The sequence below is a fragment of the Camarhynchus parvulus genome, chromosome 2, assembly GCF_901933205.1.
Source record: "Camarhynchus parvulus chromosome 2, STF_HiC, whole genome shotgun sequence".
NCBI lineage: Eukaryota > Metazoa > Chordata > Aves > Passeriformes > Thraupidae > Camarhynchus > Camarhynchus parvulus.
Genome location: NC_044572.1, coordinates 126,423,182 through 126,447,471, shown reverse-complemented (window position 1 = coordinate 126,447,471; position 24,290 = coordinate 126,423,182). Strand labels below are relative to the sequence as shown.

At 38.2% G+C, this 24,290-nt stretch overlaps 1 protein-coding gene across 1 annotated transcript; it reads left to right on the top strand.

Moving 5' to 3' along the window:
• The first annotated feature begins 1,305 nt into the window (after positions 1 to 1,305).
• On the top strand, positions 1,306 to 18,510 carry CALB1 (calbindin 1). Its single transcript, XM_030971559.1, has 11 exons — positions 1,306 to 1,487; positions 1,772 to 1,848; positions 6,269 to 6,343; positions 10,996 to 11,079; positions 11,168 to 11,224; positions 14,174 to 14,251; positions 16,496 to 16,551; positions 16,649 to 16,688; positions 16,776 to 16,829; positions 16,957 to 17,028; positions 17,461 to 18,510. The coding sequence occupies exons 1-11, from the start codon at positions 1,406 to 1,408 to the stop codon at positions 17,572 to 17,574; spliced, it is 789 nt and encodes a 262-aa protein (XP_030827419.1). The 5' UTR covers positions 1,306 to 1,405; the 3' UTR covers positions 17,575 to 18,510.
• Positions 18,511 to 24,290: the final 5,780 nt, after the last annotated feature.

The window sequence follows — 24,290 nt, the reverse complement described above, 5'->3', positions numbered from 1 at the left end:
CAGGAGAATGGAAAGATGGAAGGAATCAAGTATAAGGTCTCATGATTTCTTAATCACTATGTCCACATCTTGTTCCATAATGCATACAAGATTTCAGCCACCCAATCTACTGAAATCCCTCTCACAACATGTCAGCCTTTAACTAAACATTCCCCTCTCATCTTGATGGGTTATCCATCCCCATTGGCATTTTGCTGAGTTCTGCATTATCCTATTATTTTTTTATGCTTATGCTATTTGTGAGTCTTAACACGCTTTTGCCCTACCGTTAGTCATGCCAATCACTTAACACATGGAGATTTCTGGGTTTCCCAGCTGATTGCATCTCTCATCTTTACTGTACTACCTACTGCATTTGCCAGTTTCCTGTCAGCCAGTCATCTTGACCATCAAACCATCGTAACTCAGCGTAGTATCTGAAGGATACTGCTGGAAGGAGAAAGGCAGTTTCAGTGCTTCAGAGTATCCATGTAGGCCTAATGACTAAAATTAATCATCCCAAAAGGGATTTAGTCAGTATTAACAGCACAGAACCATGTTTCCCCACTGCGAGAGGAAGATTTTTATAGGCTGCTCTGTTCCCTTCCTCCAACTCACTGCTTATAAGAGAGCAAGGCTCCAAAGCCAATCTATGAAAAAGAATCTCTTGCTCAGTCAGAGCAGGCTGTGGTAGTGTCCCTCATGCCTCGGCACTGTTTCTAGGCTGTCTCAATATGGGTATCTCAACATCCCATTATATCTCAGAAGGAGTATCAGGTAAAGGGTTGCGGCTCTTCAGAGATCATCTCTCTGCAAAGCTGTCTGCATCTCTGGACTGGGGATGGACCAGTGAAAAATGGGTTCCTTGCAGCCCAAATGGTGCCCCAAGAGGTTTTTTTTTTTTCTTGTACCGGGACATCCTGAGATGCTGCAAGCCACTCTCTAAAATTCAGGACCCGCTTCCACATGGAAACCCACGGCTAAACTGGGAGGCTGTGCTCACTCTCCGTGCCCACGTCTCATGGGCATGCTCTCCGCAGCAAGGGATGCGCAGTAACTCCTGAGTGGGTCGTTCAGCGCTGCTCCCTGTGCTCGGGGCTCCTCGCTCGGCACCCACACACCCCTCCCACGTCGCGGGGTGTCGGTTCCCGAGGGCTCCGCCGCCGGGCCGGCCCCGGCCGAGGTGCCGCCGTCGGGAGACCCCGGCCCCCCCGCGCAGGGCGGGGAGGGCGCGCCGGGGCCCGCGGAGAGGGAGGGCAGCGCCGGGGGGAGTGGCCCGGCCGGGACGGCCTCATAAATAGCCCTCGGCGGGGCGGCGGCGGGAGGAGCCGTCGGAGCCGCCGCTGTGGTTGCGCGCCGGCCGCGGTCGGAGGCGAGTCAGGACCGCGGACAGCGCCCCCACCCCCCGCGCCGCCCCGCGCCCACCATGACGGCGGAGACCCACCTGCAGGGCGTGGAGATCTCGGCCGCCCAGTTCTTCGAGATCTGGCACCACTACGACTCCGACGGTGACTCCTTTCCCTCGGGGCGGCGGGGGCGCGGGGGGCGCGGGGGGCGAGCCCGCGGGAGGCTGGGGGGACAGCAGCGCTGCCCGCCCGAGAGCGGCCCGGTCGCCGCCCGCCGCCGCAGCCCCGGAGCCATCGGGAGCGGGGCCGGTGCCGGGAGAGGCGAGGGGGAGCCTCTCGCCGGGAGGGAGCAGCCGGGTCGGAGACGCCCCTGCCGGCGCTGGAGAACCGAGAGAGTTTGGAGGGAGCGGTGACGGCAGCCGTAACTCTTTCTGTTGTTCATTCAGGCAATGGGTTCATGGACGGGAAAGAGCTACAAAACTTCATCCAGGAGCTGCAGCAGGCACGGAAGAAGGCAGGCTTGGTAGGTTAATGTTTCGTCCCACTTTTCCGTCTTCGGGAAAGAAGAGTTTTCTTGAGCGAACTCCAGTGCCCCGATTCCTTCTGTTCTCTCTTGCCATCCCGCAGTTCACGCACCTGCTGCGCCGGGCACAGGGAAATAGCTTGGGTAGGAATGAGCAGGTTGCAAATCCGATAAATCGTCTGCTTTGGAAAGGTGAAACCAGGGTCCTCCTCACTGATGAGCGGCTCCCGCTCGAACCTTGCGAGGCTACAAGCTGATACTTCTGACAGCGCTTAAAAAGAAAAGTCAGGAAATGTATGGATGCTGTCTTTCTGTCCTGGATGGGACCTTATCCCATGGCAATTAATCTGATCTGGTCCAGATATGTACTCAATGTACTCATTAAAACTAGCGGGGACAGGGGAAGAGACGCAGGCACAGAAAAAAAAATAGAGGTACCCATCACTTCAGGGTAGTTGGACTGTTAATTTCTCACCTAATGGGCAGCACGGGCTGAAATGCGTTTCTGCCCCTTGGTGGTCACTAAATAGATCTGCAGATGACTCCTAAACACTTACTGCTCTTCACCAGGAGTATGAGTACCAAATCCTGGCTTCTTAAATGGCTCAGAGAGACAGCGAAGTTCTTGAAAGTGTTGTCAAAACACATCTGTGTATGAGTTGTTGAAAAATTTATTATTAATTTCTTCCAAACAATACCCATGCTGGGAGGGAAAGGAAAAGGGAGAAAGAAAGAAATTAAAGATTCCGTGTAAAAATACAGCCACTTTTAGCATCGAAGCCCAATATATAACTTAATAGAATCAGTCTAAGTGAATCTATGCTAAAAGAATTCTGAAGAAACAGAAAAAGAAATAATTTAAGAGGATGATGTGTGCGTGGAGAAAATAGATTAATACTTTCTAATAAGAATGCCTCCAAATTAAGAAATAGCTTTTCAAGAATTAACTTTGCTTTGAAAGTTCCTATATATTTTAGATCTAAATGCAGAAAAAAATAATTTATATGAACCTTAATTGGTTTTGTGGAAAATTGTATCACATAAATTGTTTGAGCACAAACTTTACACATATGAAAATCTGTCTCTCAGCAATGCCTCTAATGTTACTGCATTCTAGGTAGCAGTTAATTCTGACAAGAGATGTTGATGTAGGCTCTCATTTTCCTGAGTGTAAGTTCAAACTAAAATTAAAAATAAAATAACACAAAATTGAAGTTTAAAAAATTCAAAACAAAACAGAAAATTGGAAAATAAGTGTGGGTGTTTTAGAAGGAAAAGGTCTATTTTTTTTTCCACAGAAAAGATTAAACAACTTTGATACATTTCAAGTACTGCAACAGAACAAATCTCTCTTCTATGCTAAAGCACAGGAAACTGAAGTTTGCCCACTAGAAAGAAGATATTGAAGCCTTTTTATATTTAGTATGAATGGCATTGTTAGTAGAAATGCTAATATGTCACTGAGTAGTTAAAAATTTATTAGAGGCTCAAGGTAAAAAATATTTATAATTTTAAGGTCAGGATCTTTTCTCTCTTGAAGGAAGTGTGGATCTCTTAAAAACATAGCCTACTCAAAGCAACATGGAAGCCCTTGCAGGATTATTCTTATCTGCTACAAATGTTATACTTTATGTGGGTTTTTTTAAAATAACGCCTGACGGTGTCTGACACTGTATTTTAAAAATGCTCAGATGTTTAGGTTTTTCTGTCCCATTTCTCTGATTCAAACCTAGCTTTGGAGTGTTCTGCTGAAAAGAGCAATCTACAGTAGCAAAACCAAATTCAGCACCTGCTCTGTGGGCTCTGGAGTATGGCTATATGTCGTCTTAGATTTCAAATCTAACCTGGTTCTTGCACTTGAAGGCTCATTTGCTAAACAAGCATCTCATTAGTTCATTCCTTGTCTCATGGGATACTAATTCAGTATCTTTGAATATCTATTCTTTTGCCAGGAGGGACACATTGAGAAACTAGTGTAGGTTATATGTAATTTCCTTGTCTGTCCTTCTTTTAACACCCCAAAGCTTCTTTGTCATCATTAACTTCTGCATTTCAGGTCACTCTTCTGCTCACTATTTTTGAAATATTCAATTATGCATTCTTCATATCTGGATTTTACATCAGTCATGCCATATGCATTAAAGAATCACATTGATGCTGTCATTGAATAGGATGGTTTAATATTTCCCAATATTCTTCCCAACTGCAGAACTGTTCTAATTATGTTCTGATGCTAATCCTTGCATTAATCCACTCAGTAAGCCTGTACTTTCACAGCTGCTTTTTTCTCAGACAGAGAGGTGGCATGCAGCTTGATTGAGGCTAGCCCCCCTGGAAGGGGGGAATGTCTACTCAGGAGGTTTAGTGCTTGGGCTTTAGAAACATTAGGCCTTTTTGTTTCATGCATTATGGTAGATACTGAATTGATCTGGTAGAACTTCAGCCATGCTAAATGAACTGTTTTTTAAAGATAAAAGCCACAAAAGTGTATCAACATAGTTTCTGTTTATTGTGAACCACATTTACGCAATACATTCTCTATTTGGGAGTGCCAATTGCCAAAAGAAACCCTGGGGTATAAGTGACAGCGCAGAGGTTGATAAAGTGCCAGTAGGTGGGTCTGAGCTATTCCACATCTGTTTTTAACTTTCCCTGCCTGTATAGATAGTGACAATTTCTGCACAGAACTATGTTATTTATGAGTACAATTATGTCAGTGTTTCTGTAGTGCCAATTATCCTTACATTGTCAAATCGTATCAGAAAAAGCTAATTTTTTCCACTTCTTGGAATAATATCTTTTCTGATGTGTCTGATTAAAGCATGAAGGGCTGGCTTCTTAATTTCAAAAAGTGAGCACTGCATCTGTATCAGGTTTAGGACTAGACTTGGTTAAGTTTAGGCAATTTTTTGACCAAAAGTATTTATTTGAATAACATTAATAACTCTTCAAGCAGCTCATGAGCAGGTTAAGTGAACACCAAAAAACTCACCATAATTTCTGAATAATGAACTAGAGGATAAGTTTCCTGGTTTGTTTAACCTGTAATCAACTGTGCCTCCTTCAATGGCTGGGCATTGTCCAGCACTGCAGAGCTGCTATTAGAAAGATTAGTAAAATATTTAACCAGGACTAATTAAAATCCAAGTGTCTAATTCTCCATTCTATCTGCTAAGCAAACTTGTCCCCACTATGGGATCATTAGATGAAAGGTGACTTTGAAGTCCATTGTATTAATAACCACATCTCTAATTAAAGGCACGGCAAATTACTAACTTGCTATGGATGACTTTGACAGAAATAGGATACTAGGCCGTGGCTGTATCAGCCACAAGGAACTGACATTTTAGTTAGCTTTGGCAGGTGAAATTTGGGACAAGCTACAATGGACTTTGTACAGCTGAGAGTCCCCGTGTCTCCAGTGAGAAAATCACTTAGGTCCTATATAATCAGATCTATTATAACAACTAAACCTTTAATTTCCAATAACTTCATCTGTAACTGTAGAATTGTCCAGTGTTTCAGTATAACTGCAACCCTATTCTTGCTGAATGATTTCACTAGCTTCCACCTCTAAGAAATACAATGAAAATTAAAAGTTTAATCAGTATTGAAGGTTGATGACATCTCATATCAAAGAAAGGCAGGTCAAGTTGAAGTGTGAAATCAAATATTTAGATATTTACCCCAAGGCTGGCACTTTTTGCAGAAGCCTAGAATGAGAATAGTCTTTAGAAGACAGATGTATAGCAGGGACCATAATTTATATGGACAACAATGATGGCTTATTCTGTCAGATTAAAGGTACTGCTTAAGGTTTTCTCCTGACTAAATCTCCCTTTCTACATTTAAGCAGTGACACTTTGACTCTGTTTCCATGATAACCAAATACTAAACAGTGAAAAATATGATATTGTGATGAGATTTTTAAGACTAAAATAGCATCCATTGTTCAGGAAAAATCCACTCAAAGACGTGGAAAGACTATTTTGGTCTTCAGATGTATTATACAGAAATTTTTTCCTTATTTTGAAAGATTCTGCACTGCCTTCAAGTTACTAATTTAAAAATGAAAACTGAGAAAATGGAGTAATAATTGCCTATGAACTTCACTGTCACCATCTCAAACAAAGGGACTGTTAGACACATCTTCCAACACATCTGTCTTTATAATTTTTTCAATCTGTAAATGAAAATAGCGTTCTAAGCATTTAGATGTCAATCATTCACACCAGCTATAATAGAATTCCCTAGGAAGTAAAATAAAAAAAAAATTCATTTAAACTTGATGAGTGTAGCTGCAATGTGTGAGTACTTCATTAAATGTGGTATATTATTTGGCAAATAATAGATTATTCAAGTATGTTTACATATGTTTCTTGTATTTTAAAGTAATGATTCTATCATTTTAACTTTGTAGGATTTAACTCCTGAAATGAAAGCTTTTGTGGACCAATATGGGAAATCTACTGATGGAAAAATAGGTATAGTTGAGGTAAGACAGTTACTTTGTAACTTGACTTGAAGAAAATACATTTAGCACAGAACAATGTGAGCATAATATGCCAATACCTCGGATTTTCAGATACACAGAATATTTCTTCCTCGCCCTTGAGATCTTTTTTTTTTCTTTTCACTAATGAAACTTTTTCATTAACAAGTAATGTATTCCTTACCACATTCCAGACATTTCACCACAATTCATTTAACTTTTCTCTCTTCATTCAATACAAATAAGCAGCAACAGCAATTTAAGTTTTCTACAAAGCAGAGTAAAGTTCTATTTCAGAAATTTAAATTAAAAAGGTAATTTGATGAGAAATAATGTGATATAGTGCTACCTGTGATTTTGAACTCATGCTCTGTCACCATTCCTAATAGTGATGACAACATCTGAGTGAAGTTAATTGGGCAGTCACTGTATGTAGTCTATTCTAAAAAACCCCAAATATGTAACCCAAGTAAGTCAGCATGTTAATTATGACTAAGAATTAATTTCTTAGGATTTCATTTCTTGAACTTTAACAGAACTGCAGGCAGAAAATTCTCACATTCCTTACTCCCATTTTCTGAAGAGGCTGAAGATAGCCAGCTTCTCCTTGTACAGCTGCTCAACAATTGTATAACTTAGACAACTTGATAGGAAGCAGGGAACCATTGTGTTTTCTCTGAATTTCACTCTTCAGCACTGCAATTCAAAAAGGAGAGTTTGTTGGGTTATAGGGTTACAGTTTGAGAAGTCACTTCTCTGAGCTTAAATCAATGACTCATTTATGTCACTCTGAGTGCAGTGAGACTGTGGTTTTATTATTAAATTATACTGTATTTTTTCCTGATAAAAGAAATCTGACCTAGAGAGCTAATTAAAAACCAGCTGGAAACAAGCCAGGCCTCCAAAATGTCTACAGTGACCAGCTTTGGGTCAGTATCTAATTTTAAAACTGAGGACTGAATAGAATCTGTAGAAGTCAATAGAAAGTATCACTGCTGATACAACAGATCGTTTCATACCTTTTCTCCTTTGTTGTATGTCTGAATTTTATATACTTCCTTAAAGACATATGTAATTATGACTAAACTACCACAGAAATATGAACAATTTGTTTCACTTGCAGCCACAGTTGATTTTTAAAAGTGCATCTTTTAACAATACTTAGCATTGGAAATAGCTTTGATCAAATAGCTTACTTAGCATTGATCAAATAGCTTTGTATCTAGAAAGAAGTAGAGTTTATTTGGTATAACAACTCTTTTTGTTTTGGACTAACAAATGTTATTTTATTTGTTATTGAAGAATTTTATTTAAATTAGTCTTTTTGAATATCTGTGGAGCCAGCAGTGATGCAAGAAGAGTGTGTGAACAGTGCCTGAAAAAGACTGTGCTTCTTCACTTAGGAAAGATAACTGGAAGTTTTACCTCTCAAATTCTATTTCTGATTCTGATATTGACTTAATGAGGGAAGATGAGCAAATCCAACAGGGTCTGATATGGCTCACCACCCCCAGTGAAGGGCCAAGCATGCTCAGCATTCACGGAAGCAACTGAATAGTGATAGTATGGAGTTCAGTGGCTGAAGGGACTTTTTCCCTTAATATAGCAGTTTCCAAACCCAATAGCTGTATTTTGTTTCCCTTACATCAGCATGAAGCTTGATTTGGAAACTGCTGATGGGACTCATGAAATGTGTGGTACGTGCCGAGCAGTATGATATTAAAGTTGGTACTTGGGACTTGACTCTCCTTCCTTATATTAAAAAAATTATCCAGTAATTCCCGATTGTTCCCATTTACATAGCACATCAAATAGTTTTTTCTGAAAGCTGTGTGGACGCTGTTCAAGAAAACTTACGTAAAGCCATTCAGACTCCCGGCCCTCAAAATGGACACCCAGCATTTGACAAAGCATGTGCCAGCCAATAATGAGCTTTCAGGAAAGGTCTGTTGACTGAGATAAAGAGGAGGCCTGGGTGGCTTCATAGAGGAAAAAGTGGATTTTCATCTCAGATCAAGTGTTGATTCTGTCTTTGCAAGCACACTGCAGTTAGTTTGCTGGCTATTATCCAGTGTCCTCCAGCTAAAGGCAGAGCCTGACCTGCCCACTTTCTTTCCATTGTGTAAGAGACCTTTAATTCACCTTTTGTACTCATTGAGATCAATGCTTTTACTAAAATGTGGCTGTGAAACCCAAGGTTTCAAAACTCAGAGCTGCAGCAATTTCACATTCAAATTATTTGAAGATTACTGCTGCCAAAAAATCGACTACTTATTAGCCTAAAATATTCTTTGTACTCCCATGCTCTATTATGGGATTTTAAAAAGCAAATTCACTCTATCAGGCAAAAGGCATTTTAAATAGCATTAAATATCAATGGAATTTACTTAGAGAACAATGTCTAGAAAATAGGTCTGATATTGGTTTAGGTACTGAGAGGTTTTTTTCTGCTAGGTAGGCTATAAAGACACACCTCAGCCTGCAGCTGACCAGAGAGGAGTCAAACCAGTCTCAGGCTTTGTAGTTGTCCTCTATTATTTGTGATCCAGAGATAACCAACCTTCTCCATAAAAGCAGCAAAGCTCAAAGCTCACTAAACTACTATTGCTGCCATACACAGAATTGCAGTGGTCTGCACTCTTACTCAGAGATGCTCACAAAGTCCCCCTGTGCTTATCCCCACAAAAAAGTCATCACTTAAAACAGCACCGGGTTTTCATCTTTCTTCTTGGTAGTGGTATAAAACTGGGACTGGGAAGTTGAACCAGTTTCCACACAATCTACTAATCCCTTTAATACTGCAGAGTTTTCCACAAAAAGCAATTTAATGCTTTCCCCTGAGACTTAGAAAGGGTGAGAGGTATAGCTTAAAATAAGGTAATTTTCTTTCAGAGGTAATATATTCTGTGCCTCAATTACAGTTTCATACTGCTAATAAGCTGTTAATGATCCTTTGGACAGTTACTATTTTATGGTGCCCTTGCAAAATTCACAGGAGTTAGCTATGTCATTGAACGACATCTTATTTATATTTTCCACACAAGCAAATCCTTTCCCATTGTTACAATCAGTCACTTTACCCAAACTATCTTTTTTATTCTGAATAGTTCTTCCATTCAACATTTGCTGTTAAATAGGAGCATACTCTAAAAATCAAAGCTTTTCTGTCATGAGAGGAATAAAGACATTTTTTCATAAATCAGGACAGAGTTAGACACATTTAGCTGTTGTGTACACGTAAATATATACTCACCCATACGTGTCTATTCTATTTATGATGGAGTAGGTTTTGAAAGCTGCTGACAAAAACGCATTTCTTGGGTTGATTTTGATTTCATGTCCAGCCACTTAGCAAAAGCACTCAGAAGGTTCTGATGGGCCTGACAGCCTGTCATCAGCTGCGCCATTTCGGTAAAGAGAGTGCTCTGATGTGTCTTTTCAGCTGTACCAACAATGAAAGAATTTAACTGATTCCTGCACATATGATTTTAGAGAAACAAGAGATATGTCTCCATAACTTTGTTGTGTCTGTGAGGTGAGAGCTGAAGTCACTTATAGCTCTGCTGGTTCCCAATAAAAAAGCCTCAGCAATTAGGCAATAGCACTGAAATAGGCAGAACAAAAGATTCGAGGGTGTGAAACGAAGGCAGAAAAACAAAAATTTGAACAAAATTTTAAGATGGGACTCCAGAAAGTCTGCAGATGTCATTTTACATAAAAGAATGCAGCTAAGAAATCTGTCTTCCTCCATTTTCTCCATAGTAAGCACAGCTGGTCTATTCTTCAAGTAAAAAGTTTTTTTTAATCAAAACATATTTCATACATTTTGAGAACAGAAAAAAAAATTGGGCTTTTGTTAAAAACAAATCATGAATTTACATTAAATTATACAGCATACTTTCCATCTTCTACATTTGTCACTTGCCAAAATTGAGTTATAGTAAATGAACATTTTCAGTAATCAGTACAATAATGTCTGATTTTAAAAAAGCCTTTTGTAGAGAAGAGGCATTGGAAGAACCATCCCTGGTTTTGCAGGGCTAAAAGCCCTCTTGATTCCTTTCTTTTATTTATAGCTCTTTTTTAACATGTCTCTGTGACTGACAAATGAGAACTGCCATCCCTTACCCTCCCTATTTTCCAGGGTTTTTTCTCCTGGCTTTTCCCTATATTTAACCATTTACATTACACACATGTTCTTCATGTCAGCGTTCCTTTCTTTCTTGCTCTTCCTTGGTATCTGAATAGTCTATATTTCTGTTTTCTAATTCATGGTCCTTCACACTTACCCTCTGTGAATCCTTGTGTTATGCTTTCCCTTCATGCTGATTCAATGGATTTTAATAAAGATTCTAATTCTGCAGGGGTGAATTTTTTTCCACCCTTTTGGTAAAGTGCTACCTCACTCCCTCCTCTCAGACCTCAAGTTCTGTTTGACCTTGATGGCTATGACAAAGCTGCAGGCCAGAAGCCTTTCAGAGGCACCTTCCAAACACTGCAGCTAGCAGCATGAAGCTTCCAAGTGGGCCACAATACAGCAGCAGCAGTATGAGCACAAAGAATTTCCCACAATTTAAAAAATATTCATACTCTATTACAGGCTCAGCTGGCCTGATGAAGAGCCAAAATTTAATCTTTCCTAAATTCTCTTACAGCTTGCTCAGGTATTGCCAACGGAAGAAAATTTCCTGTTGTTCTTCAGATGCCAGCAGCTAAAGTCAAGTGAAGATTTCATGCAGGTACAGTATGAAAAGTTGTCTGTTACAAAACCATCAAAGACCTGCTTGCCATAAACATATCATTAAAGCATTCCCATTCTGATTGCAGACATGGAGGAAATATGACAGTGACCACAGTGGCTTCATTGATTCTGAGGAACTTAAGGTAAACCAGTGTCATCTATGAGCATGCACAACATGAGAACAGGTGTTGGATTACAGCCTGTGCTGCTATCTCTTTCTTCAGATACCCACCTGTGCATGTTTTTGCATTTCAAACGTGACAAAAAATGCAATACAATTAGCTGATGTTTTTATCGCCAGTAAATTATTTAAAGTGAAACTCTAATCTGATCAATGTTTTTTAAGTCATGTTTTAATTCAGATTAGGGTTGGTATCAAATGACTTAGGGTACCAGGTAGCTTAGAAGTAAGAAAGATTAAGAAAGCAAGATGAGTCTCTGACAGCTATATTGGTTATCTTTTTTGGTCTCTTAGGGAAAAGAACTGCTTTGTTAGGTTTTTTCGTAAGAGCATCATTACTATTAATCACTATTAATAGTGATTAATAGTGGTGGACAGTTGATGCTGTCTCAAGTACTACATAACTCTTCAATTTCCTAACTCTAATACTGCTAGACTAACACCAATGGTATTGTGCTGCCTCTGCTTGGTTTAATATGCACAAATAAGAGCAGAATCAAGGTTACACTCTTAGCCATCTTGGCCTTGCACAGTTAAGAAATCTTGAAACAAGAGTGATTTCATTTCCCTAGTCATACAACCAACACCAATTTGTCAATGCTGAGTTAGTGTCACAGAATCACAGGGTGGTTGTTAGGAACCTCAGGAGGTCATCTGGTCCAGCCCCTCTGCTCAAGCAATACCACCCAAAGCCAGTTGCCCAGGACCTTGTTCAGATGGTCTTTGCATGTCCTCAAGAATGAAGACTCGGCAGCCTCCATGGGCAACCTGTGCCAGTGCTATGGCATCCTTGCAGTGAAAATGTGTTTCCTGATACTCAGAGGGAACATTTTGTTTTTCACTTTGTGACCATTGCCTCTGGTCCTGTCAGTAGCCTAGCTCAATCTTCTTTGCAGCCTCTCTTGAAGTTTTTATATACTTTGATGATGTTCTCCTGAAGCTCCTCTTCTCCAAGCTTAAGTGTCCCAATTCTCTCTGCCTTTCTTCATAGCAGAGATGCTCATATACAGCAGCTTTCTGAGTAGAAAGGTGCCGTCTTCCACAGTTCAACTGCATTGGATTCATTATTGTAGCTTTACATTCAAAGAAATCAAAGCAATTCATATCAAGAGAACTATCTGTGTTTATCCATCTAGTCCAATTTGGACTATTTGGTCCATATGTGGCATAAAGAAGAGTGATGTAAGTTTTAAATAAAGCACCAGGAGATCAAACTCTTCAAAATCTTTACTGTTCTTCTGCTCAGAAAAGAAATCCATCACAGAAAATTCACATCTTTTTTCCTTTTCCCTTTTTCTTTTGAGTTTGATATCTGTGTGACATTTGCTGAGGATCTAAGCTTAGGGTAATGCTCAGGCAGACAAGCCCATTCTTCTGCTGACTGGTTGCACCAGACCAGTTTTTAAAGTTGCAGGATCAGGAAAAGGTAGCACTTGAGAACTCTCCAGCTGTTAGATGATGCCTGCTGACTGCTATATTTTAAAATAGATTTTAAAAGGCAGGGTTGATTGAGGGCCAGCTGAAGAATGAAGACATTTTAACTGAATCTCTAATGGTTCATCTCTCTTGTGCTGGGAGGTTTCGTTTGCCTCAGAGAAAGAGGTCATTTTAACACTGAAAATAAGACATAAATGTCCAGTTTTATTTTTAGATCAGTATTTCTTGGCAAGCCTAAACATTTTAAAGTATTTGCTATGGGAGGGGTACACCCACTTACAACTTTGTAAGTGAAATTTAAGCTGAAAATCAAGAAAACTTTCTAACAATAGTAATGGCAGTAGAATATGTTGTCTAAGGGGGAGGCAGACTCTTCATCACTGCCTGTATTTAGGAAAGGTTTGGCAATAGCTCAGATCAGCGACTAATTCAGGAAGTTTGGATAGATCGAATCCTTTCTTGAGACATGGACTGAATAGCCTTTTAATTTCCCTTCCAGTTCTATTTTGCATTGAAGCACACAACATTAAACATTAAACATGTTTCTGTAACATCCATTCACAACATTTCAGTCGTGTTCTTCATTATACAAGCTACCAGGAAGGGCCTCCAGCCTGGGGGGGGCCAGGCTGTAAGAACTCTAGGGAGGGTTAGTCATACCACTATTGACATGGTTGCATTCAGGTCCAGGAATACAAGCATATTTCCTTATTAGCTCTCCCATTTTCTGTCTTGAAATGTGGCCACAAATTCTGCAAGGATGATGACACTCCAACTGATGACAGGAATTAGGTCCTTCATCAGGTCTTGTAATGCCCTTGCTTTACAATTTGGTATCTTTCTTGTTTTGAATGTCACAGATCTAGTACAGAAATGTAAAACATGGAATGAGTGGAAACCATCTTATTTTTTAAAGCAAAAAAGGCTGGTGTTTCAAGTCATGTGACATCAAATTCTCATTCAAAAATGCAATGAAATTGGCTGCACACATTTAAAATACAAAGTAGGAAGAAGCAATGTTCGCTTCTAGCATCAGGTAATGCCACAGGCAAGGACAAAACTCAATTAATCATTGATCCTTTCTGTAAAATTGTTCAGATGCTGCAAGAAGTGATTAGGCATACAAGTTTTCAAGGAGACCCAAGGTTAATTAGTTTAGTTTACTGATAGTACATATTAAGAAGCAGTATACTTGAAAGCCAAACTTTTTTCCAAATTCACAATACAACACATGGCATACAATGCATGAAGTTTTATTAGTTACTTTTTCCAAATAGAACGCAATATACTTGAACTTACTAAAAGAAACATATACTCTTAGCTGTTAATAAATATTTTTTCCTACTTATCTGGCACTGCAGTAGTAAATACTAAAGTGGAAGTAAAATAGTATTTCCCTTTAATCTGAAGTTAGCAAGTCAAACATTTTACACTGCAGATAAAAATTCACCTATTACTATATTTATTTCAACAGAGCTTCTTGAAAGATTTATTACAGAAAGCAAATAAGCAGATTGAAGACTCAAAGCTAACAGAATACACAGAAATAATGGTAAGTTTATTTAAAGGCATAATGGGTTAATGGGAAGTTACTCAGTAACTGCCCATAATGGGTTAGTGGACAGTACTGCTCAAAAAGAAAAGTCCAGGAATTTTTAACCTTCTTGGTATTTATATAGTATCATGCCAAGCCATTGTATTTTCCCTGGTTTGCTCCCTTGTGCTGCTACCAGTCTTCACATTTAATAGGACCAAAATTGTTCTTGTCATAATTATATTGTTTAGATCAAATTAATTTGCTGTTACTTTCTATATTTTGCCTTCTTTCAGTGCTGTGTCTGTCTCTTGTCTTAAAAGATATCACTGCATAGTGGCTTCCTTAGATTTACAAATACTTCACACTTTCTTCCTCCCCTTGCTTCAAGGAAGATAATTGATATTTTAGATAAACACTATAGCAAAACTGTTGCTTCCTTGGTCATCCCATCCTTTGAACAATCCATCCATCCCATTGCTATGGCACTCCATGGTAAGGACCAGTACTGGCTTCTGCATGGGCTTTTCAAGAAAAAAAGACAGAATTCTGGTCTTCAGGAAATGTATAAATCTACATTTTTTGTTTTACCAGCTTGTTTTCATCCTGAAATACTTGTAACAATCAAAAATGTGCTAGGTAGATGAACTAGGCCTCAAACTGGCTTAAGATTGGCTGAACAAAATTTGTGTTTCTCATGGAAAAAGTCTGCTGGTTCATTGTACCAGTATAAAACATTTACATAGAATTGTCACTGTTCCTTCACTGCTGAAGATAACATTTTCATTCAGGGAGCTTTTTGACCTCCATCCTAAAGCGTGCTATAAGTTCTGGCCTCTGCAGAGACACACATTGATGAAGAATTTAGTAAAAAAAGAAAAAAATAAGCCTAGCTCTCCAATCGTCTCTGCAGAAAACAGAAGGATAATAAAAAACCACACCAACCTGAGCAGCTGCTGGCAGGCAGAGCCAGCCACTAACTCATCAAAATACAAAATAAGTTCACTTCACAGCTGCCTCTGCTTACGTCCCTCAAATGCAATTCTGTTTACACAAGGCAGATGCTTTTATACAAAGGAAGTGTTAAAAGGAACAATCGTGTTGTGTAGAAATAAATGTTCTTAGAATTGGTCACTTTTTTTCTGGTATCCTTTGTCATTTATTGTGTATTAACAAAGTGAAATTAGGCCTTTTTTCATTGCATGACATTAGCTCCCTCTTTAAAAGGATATATGTTTATGTATATACCTTGGTACAGGATGTTGCTTTTCCTCTTACCTATAAATGACATCTCAAATTACTGGGATTGAAGGTGATGGGATGCAGTGTGGGTGGTGGTGCTTTCAATACAATGCTTTGTAGTTTGCTGCTTCTGTGACTCTTTTATTGCACAGCAAGTGCAACTTAATGTTCAAAAGTAGAAAAATGGAACTATAGAGACATAAATATTGGAAAAGTTCTATGCAGGAACAATAGCTTCATCTACTTCTAACAGCTATTACAAGCTGTTTGTGCCTTTCAAGCGGCAGGAACTCATTCTTTTAAGGCCTCAAAGGAAAACACATTAATAGTAGAGCGATTAAAAATTATTAGAAATAATAATAACAACAACTTATTTTGTGAAATTATATTAACATAGTTATTATTATAATTTAATTATGCTTATTTGGAGATATTTATTTTCCTATTTTCATACCATCAAGAAAATAGGATCATCTGCAACATCTGTTCACTTTTTTTCTTTAATATTTCACAGTAAAAAAATACTCTCTTTACTTAAATAGTTAGACCTATTCAATTGAATGAAATGTCAGTTGTTTTCTGTCTTGAGAATTGAATGCCTTGGATTCTATTGCACTTAACAGTTTTACATCTTTATGAATAGAGAATAATGATTCTATTACCCAATCATGATATGAAGTCAAAAGTAAAATGTTATCACATCAACACTCCTCTCATTTATAAATAATAACATGCACATTTCTCATACAGGAAATTCATTCAGCAGTGTAGGCAGGCTAAGACCTACCTTACTGCAGGTTAATCAGAATTGCTCAGCTGCTTTCTTATCAAGATTTTGCAGTAGAATTAATTACTAAAAATTACTTAGTCAGTACTTAAAATAAACAGATTACACAGCAAATGTGACCTGGGGACATAATTTCAGGACAAAGTTAATTGGATTCAAGTTTTCCAAATAAGTGTTTTCTTCATTAGCTTGATTAATTTTGATTGATATATTAAATATATATATTCTTTCAGCTCAGGATGTTTGATGCAAACAATGATGGAAAGTTGGAGCTTACTGAACTGGCCAGGTATGTCTTCTGTTTCTTTTCACAACAAATATCATATACCAAATGCTGTAATGGGAACAGTCAAATATTTTAACCTTTGTTTTTTTTCTCTCCAAAGACTGCTCCCTGTACAGGAAAATTTTCTTATTAAATTTCAGGTATGAATATTCACATTCTTCAGGTAACCTGTTACCATCACACATAACTGGTGTCATTAATGGGTTTGTTTTCCTTTTGGCATTTAGGGTGTCAAAATGTGTGCAAAAGAATTCAATAATGCCTTTGAGATGTATGATCAAGTAAGTCTTTAAAAAATGTTTTTATTAATGGTGTAGTTTATTGGCACTTGTTTTCTGAATTTGTGAAGAACTAGCCATAACCTCTGGAATTAAAAATAAATGTTTAAACTTTAATGGTATTTTTCAGGATGGCAATGGCTATATAGATGAAAATGAACTTGATGCCCTACTGAAGGATCTCTGTGAAAAGAACAAAAAGGTAATCCTAGAGGGCTTCTTTCCCCTTAGAGATTAGATTTAATTTGGATTTTAAGGACGCTTTAATCCACCCTAATAAGATAAATATAGAGCTTCTAAGTCATAATTCCTGAAGTCAAAGTACAACTAAAAACTGTGGTGGAAATAATAGCAGTGGAAATAATAGCAGTGTAAATCCTGAACTAGGGGAGTTGTGATTACACAGTTACACTGTCAAGAGCTTGCTTGCTTCTGAGACACCAGCTAGCAGCAAGCTAACATATGGCTATCATATAATGGATAACGTACAAATATATAAAAAATATTTTAGCGTGTAACTGTAGGACAGGCTGACAATACCTGGGATTTTTTCTCATTTCCTGCCATTGGAAGTAAATTTGTTCGTGCTGATAAACTAAACAGGATTATAAAGCATTATCTGTTCTTTAAATAGGAACTAGACATTACCAACCTTGCAACATACAAGAAAAGCATCATGGCCTTGTCTGATGGAGGAAAGCTTTACCGAGCAGAACTGGCTCTTATTCTCTGTGCTGAGGAAAACTAGAGCTCTTCTATCATGTCCACTTAACTAGTGATGTACTCTACACAATAACTGTGCACTATAAGGGAGTAGGCTGTATTTTTAAACTGCATATAGAAAATTAGCCAGGATGTGTGGCACATTCCTTTCAGTTTGTTTCTATACTGTTTGTAATGTACAGTTTTTGTAACAATAAGATTGATAAAGAGAATGTCAGTGTTTGGGCCAGTCTGTATATTCAAAAAGAAACTAAATATGTGAGGGTTGGTTTTGGTTGGGTTTTTGCTTTCATAAACACAGCTGGAGAAAAATTAAACCTGCTGACATTGTTGTGGTCATCATATCCTTTGACACTTGCAACATTTCTTGTTAAACTACATGACAAAAAGATCAACACATAAACACGAACTTTCCCAAAACAAATACATGTGGGGTTTTTAAATATGAAACATGAATTCAGATTAAATATGATCTAGGTCTGAAATAGGAAAGAGACATTGGCATGTCTGATTTCAAAAATTTAGTAAGGCACTAAGAAATATTTTGAGTTGTTAAACCTCCCACTGTCTGTACTCTCTGCAGTCTTACAAATACTCTTCTCATTGCGAATTCATAGCATATAGACAAAGCATTTATCTGGAATAGATCTCCATGCAGTAGTTGATAAAAATATAGTGTTCTCAATCTAGCTGTTTTACTGAATTTAAACATAGGCACTTCAGAAATAAATGCCTTTAATCTGTCTTGAAATCCTGGCTAAATGACAGGTAGTATAGTTAATACACAGATTAACATATGATATTATAAGTGTACCTTTCATGACTATTGCTGTGTCAGAGAATATGACAATCCATTTTCTAAACTATTTTCACATTTTGCAGGTTATAATTATTCTAGTAAATTGCTGTTTTTACATCATATTCTGTGTAATCTATAATTAAATTTAATATCCTAAGATTATTGGTGTCTAGTTTGTGTATCTCCTGGATTCTTGTATCTGTACCATGTAAAGGACAAACTGACTATTTTAAAAAATGTGCCTCCTTGGATCTTACACTGAATTATTAGTCTATCTCACTAGCATTAAAATTTGACATTAAATGAAGAAAAAATAATACAGATTTTATAACAATTTAGTAATTTAGTTTACATGGTGGGCTCTGCTTTTTATTATATTAGAGATGTATTTTTTAAATGGGAACTATACTATGAAGCAGCCCTATCTTCTTGCATCCTTGGGTTTTTTTTGGCCTGGCTCCCTTTTTACTTTACACCAATTTTATGCCAGACAACTTAATGAATGTCCAGGCCACTGCTCCCAATAAGTACTGGAGAAGGAAGGAAATTGGGCTGTCTCTTAATGCCAATAAACCTATGCTGCCTCCATGTACAACTGTTTTGGAAGCAATTCCAGGCTAGCAGATTAGCTATACACAACTTCTCAGATGCACTTCTGTGTCTTATTTAACATATGGAAGCAAATGCATTTTATTTGAAATGTGTCTCAAACAAAGTGGCTCAATCCTTCAAGACTACAGTCAATGAACTCCCACTGAAATGAATCCTTGAATTCCTCAGGTGAACTCAAACAACTAAATACCATTTCAGGAATGGCCTAATGGCCTTGGGCTCTCTCCAGTCTGAGCCGCAGAAAGTTAAGGGGTAGGTGGTACTGAATGGGATCTTGCTGGGAATAAAAACCACACAAAAAAGTAAAATAAAGTTAAGCCAGTTCATTCTCACTGTTTTACTCCCACTCCATGCACAGTGATTTAACATCTTACCTGCTTGTCTCTTCTCTATGCAATGTGAAATACAATTGTGTACCTGAAGTAAAGGAAAAGTGAATCTGCCTATCAGTACAATAAATGATTGATATTGTTCATATTGTCCACTTGAAACCCTGGATTTTGCCTTATTTTAACAGTTTAAAAGTGTAAAGAAAAAAGCCCCAAACCTTGTGTGTAAAAATATGTTTGCTACATCATTACAGCGAGAGATGAAGCTTTTGAAGTGTTTTGACAGAGTCACCACAGAAATTGAAACCTGTCTTCCTGAACATAAGTAAAGGTAACTGTCACAGACCTGTTCTGAAGCCACCCTTGTGTTACTGCTGCTGCCCACCAGCTGGCTCTGCTGCAGGACACAACACAGAAAGTAGGTCTCAGTCACCCACAGGCAGCATGTTTCCTGCAGTTATTTCTCTTAAATAAAACTTGGATTAAAAGGCAGCAGTTCAGAACCCCAGTTCTAGCAAAGGTGCCTACTCTCAGTGCAAAGCAAATTGTGACAAGTATGGCTAAGACAAAACTGCTGTAAACGCCCCTGGTTTTAAACTCTAAATCACTCCTGGGCAGACTGATTTTTAAATGTCAGGGTTGGGGCAGAACAAGGCATAATTATAAGAGAGGTGATGATATGGAAGACTTCTTCCTTCTGGTAGACTTCTGGTGACCAAAGAAAAATCGTAGCATGCATGAAGATTATTTACATGATGTAGTTCAGATATGCCATATTCCAGTTAAACACAGAAACTGAGACAGAGCTACTTGGGATCCCCTTTACTGAAGCTATTAACTATTTTGCTGTCTATAAATACTACAATAAACATGCAAAGAAACACTCAAGCCAACAAATACCAAAACTCACTGTCCTACAAATTACAAGTATGTAAAATATTTTAGCCCATTCTAGTTTAAATATGTACAGATTTAAACTTAACATAGCACTAGGTAGTCAAATCAAAGAAGGTGATCTTCTAGAAATTTTAAAGTACAAACCAGCAAACTGAAAGAAAAATAACAATAGTAATGATGAGACCCTTCAAACCCTTAGCATTATAAATGCAGTGTTTGCTAACAGAAGTAAACCTTAACAGTACCAGGTCAGGTAGAGTGAGTGCCTGCTTCCATGCTTCCACCTGGGCCCGCAGCACTGTCCACCAGGGCACCTCAGGGGCCCTTAAGACTGCCCAGCTAACCATTATGGAGAATACCATGTGAATTTCCACCAACAACTCAATCAGGATTGAACACAGCCCTTGAAGCAAATACACTGGCTTTCTTTCGTTCACTGCTTCACTGTTCTATCATCAAAAATTCATATGCAGCACTGATCTAATCTTCCCTGTTTAGAACTTAGTTATCCACCTTTGAAAATATTATCCACACAACCTGATGAAATTTCTAAACACTATATTCCATGGGCAAATGTCAAATACAGACCAGGGTGCTGACAGTCATCAGCACTTTCCTGCACAATGAACCTCATCAATGAATAAAATACATAGACCCTGCTGCTAAACTCCCCTTAAACCTCGGTTAAGCCTGTGTTTCTGTATGTAAGGTTTGCTTTTTCTGATTTTTACTAAGCTCTCATCAGAATCATGGTTATAGCCCCTGGTTATGGAGGGCAACTGAAATCCACTCCTACTTGCTGTAGTTTTGAAAAGATACAGAATACATACTTGGGCACCTGAATATACATGGCCTGATTTTCTGAAGTGTTGAGCACCTCCAATTCCCTATGAAATCAATTGAAGCTGTTCTTCAGCAACTAAAAGCAGGTCAGTGCACTCAAATCCCAAAGACTATTTTATTTTATTGCGTATTAAATTATTGCATATTAAAAGACTATGGTGTTACCTTTGTTCAAGTGGCATTACTTATTTAGCAGTTGCCACACAATTGGAGGAAGATGATACAAAGTTTCTTGCAGTTCAGTGTCTTTAGTTACATGTTATAGAATGGGGAAAAAAAGAAAATATAAATGAGCAGTTCACATGAATTTGGAAGCCAGTATGGACAGCTAGGAACTCAGTTCCCTCAAACAGTATCATCTTCTGTTTGTAAAGCAATCCTCAGCTTGGGAAATAGAAGCAATATTCTCAACAGTAATTAAAATATTCGAGAGAGTTCCCAGAACTAGGAGAACCAAAGACTGACAGCAGTTCTGGTATTATAGTGAGGAGGAAATACAACAGATTTCTCTCATTTGCAATCTTAAATGGTTTTCATAACTTGTTGATAAGCCCCTACTATAGCACAATAACACTTTTGCAGCACTGAATTAATCTAATAACTTTAACGGGTTCAAAGACAGTAAATCACCAGCAGAAATAAAAAGGGTAATTTAAAGATTTAATTAAGCAGACAAGATGTACTTTTTAGTTGAAAACAAACAATGAATCCTCTTTGTGGGCGTCTCCAAGTTGAGCTCATGGAAGTGGTAACACCTTTCAGTGATGGACCATGCAAAAGTCATTTTTAAAAAGGTATTTGGATTTTAGGGAAGCATCCTGGTGACTCATGAAAATTAAACTGCCTCTGCACCCCTACTGACTCCTGTTGCAACCTCTAATGTACACCATCACCTTTTCTGACTCATTCCTCCACAATCCTGTCCCTCCAACTTCATAAAATGATTTTGCCACAAAGCAATACTGTTTTTATCCTTCCCTTTACATTGGGTCTCACTGGCAATCTCAGGGTGAGAAATGTAATAATCTCGGCAAATATGCCGGCCTAAGACAGTAATGACCCTACCTCTCCTGCCAGTTTAGCTATGTCTGGAATAAAGTAGCTGTGATGACTGTGGTTTTTTTCAGTCTGTGAGTGATACAAAACTGTGGGCATGCTTATGGATTGGACACTCTTGGGTTTTAGCAGTATTTTATGCCTTTTTCAGGACAGTCTAATCCTCATCAGCATTTAGGAACAGCTTCTTTTGGAGTTTCCAAACTAGACACTGCCTGGGTTAAGTAGTAGCTATAAAGCTTCTTTCTCTTATTTTTTCCCTGAGTTCAGATATCTTGGGTTGCTACTTCAGTAACAATTACACTGCATTTAGGCAAAACAAAAACTTGAGATGTTTAGGATTCATGTCTTCATAGTAATGTTTCTTTCCTGTCCCTACCAAGTCTAACAACTCTTAGTGAAGGAAATGTGTCCCAGCCAGACTATTCCATTCTCTCACAGCAGTGGATGACAAGATCAGTTATGTTTTTTCACTCAACTCAGTCTATATATTAACAAGTATTTTGCAAGTTGAGTAACATATAACTCATAAAACATTAAATGCCATTTCTAAAACCTACATATTGTATACACCTTGTCAAGACAAAATGTTCGGCATCTAAAAGCAACTAACTTGTGTAGTTTGAAATGGATGTCACTGGCGTAAGCAAGATAAAAGAAACCCTATTCTTATTATAGATGCTCATTAAAACTTAAAACGTGCTTTCTAGTTCCATTGCTTGAAAAATAGGTTTTTTGTCACTTTACAATTAATAATTCATTTAGCTATGAACAGTTAACAGGTAGAAGACTTCAGAAGCAGTACCTATTTCTACAAATGACAAACGTTCTGTTAGTAAATAAATCCCCAGTATCTCTTTGCAAGACAGGCTTTAAGAGGCCTCCCTTCAATATTCTGACAATGTCAGATGAAACAAAATCTGCTTTCCTATATTACTATTATTTTATACACAGGGAAGAGATCTATATGACAGGCAGAAGTGCTTCCTAGGACCCAAAGCCAAGCACAAACTGGGTCCCAACTTCATGTTGAGCCTTGGAATATGCCTCTTTCTTGATCCTTCCCACCTGTGCCCCATACAGGACCTGTTTTGTGAGCTAGAAGGAACTTGCCAGGCTTCTTGCTTCACATGACCAGCTCTGAGGGAACACTGCAAAGTACACCTGTCCTGCTGTTCACAGGCTACAGAGATGACTTCAAGTCACATGAAGTCTATGGCAATTTCAGAGACTGAACCACTGAGATAGTAATCTCCAGTCTCAGTCCAGTACTTCAACCACACAACACACCTAGCTATAGTAAGTCACAGAAACCCACAGATACAAGAGACTGATAGGAACTTATTTTTATTGACAGCGTGTCACCAGAGGATAACCTACTAGGCATTCCAGAGAAATAATTGATGTTACCACATCTCACAAACATACATTTTTCTCTGAAGCACTTTTTTCAAATGTCAAAAGTCTTATATGCAACTGGGTCCCATACAAGGAGACAATATAATTATATGCAAAGGATGACAAGCAAAAAACAGTATATATGGGCCTAACTTCTCAATTAAATCACTTTTTGGGGAAAAAACATGGCTGTCATGTCAGAATTTGATCTTGACAACACACCTACCAAGCCCAAGTTACCATAAAAAAGCTTTACATTGTGCTCAAGAACAGCTTGAAGGCTGCTCCAATAAACAAAGTTGATTTTATTATCAGTGGCTGTTCAATCCCACACAGGACCATCACTCACAGGAGAAAGGCACATGGAAGCTTGCACTAATACAGTCCACACTTTCAGTAGAATACATCTCAGCTTGCTTCAAATTTGTAATAAGGTAATCAAGTGACTTCAAGGTCAGATGTTGGCACATATTAAGTATGCCCTGGATTGTGTGGTCAAAATCTACCAACTCCCTAAATTTGGGTAAAAAAGAACAATTTTTTTTATCACCTGTTTATGTGGGATGGATAAATTCACTAGATTTAGAGGTAATGCCATTTAAAAGTTTCTTTAGTACCAGCCTGTGAATGCAAATGAAACCTAGGGATTTTTTGTACATTTCAACAAATGAGGTTTCAACACTTTCAGTTCCAGTATACCAACATCCCTTTAACAGTCCTAAATAAACCATTTTTTATGGAGAGCTGCCATAGTCACAAGTATGTAATAACAAATGATTTTCAGCTTCTCATTTTCAAGAACATTAA

What these genes read in the sequence shown, in the direction of transcription:
- CALB1 (XM_030971559.1), top strand. Translation starts at nt 1,406, where the DNA reads ATGACGGCGGAGACCCACCTGCAGGGCGTGGAGATCTCGGCCGCCCAG. An exon ending in GAAAAATAGGTATAGTTGAG is followed by an intron (nt 6,344 to 10,995) that starts GTAAGACAGTTA and finishes ATTCTCTTACAG; the next exon opens with CTTGCTCAGGTATTGCCAAC. An exon ending in CAAGTGAAGATTTCATGCAG is followed by an intron (nt 11,080 to 11,167) that starts GTACAGTATGAA and finishes TTCTGATTGCAG; the next exon opens with ACATGGAGGAAATATGACAG.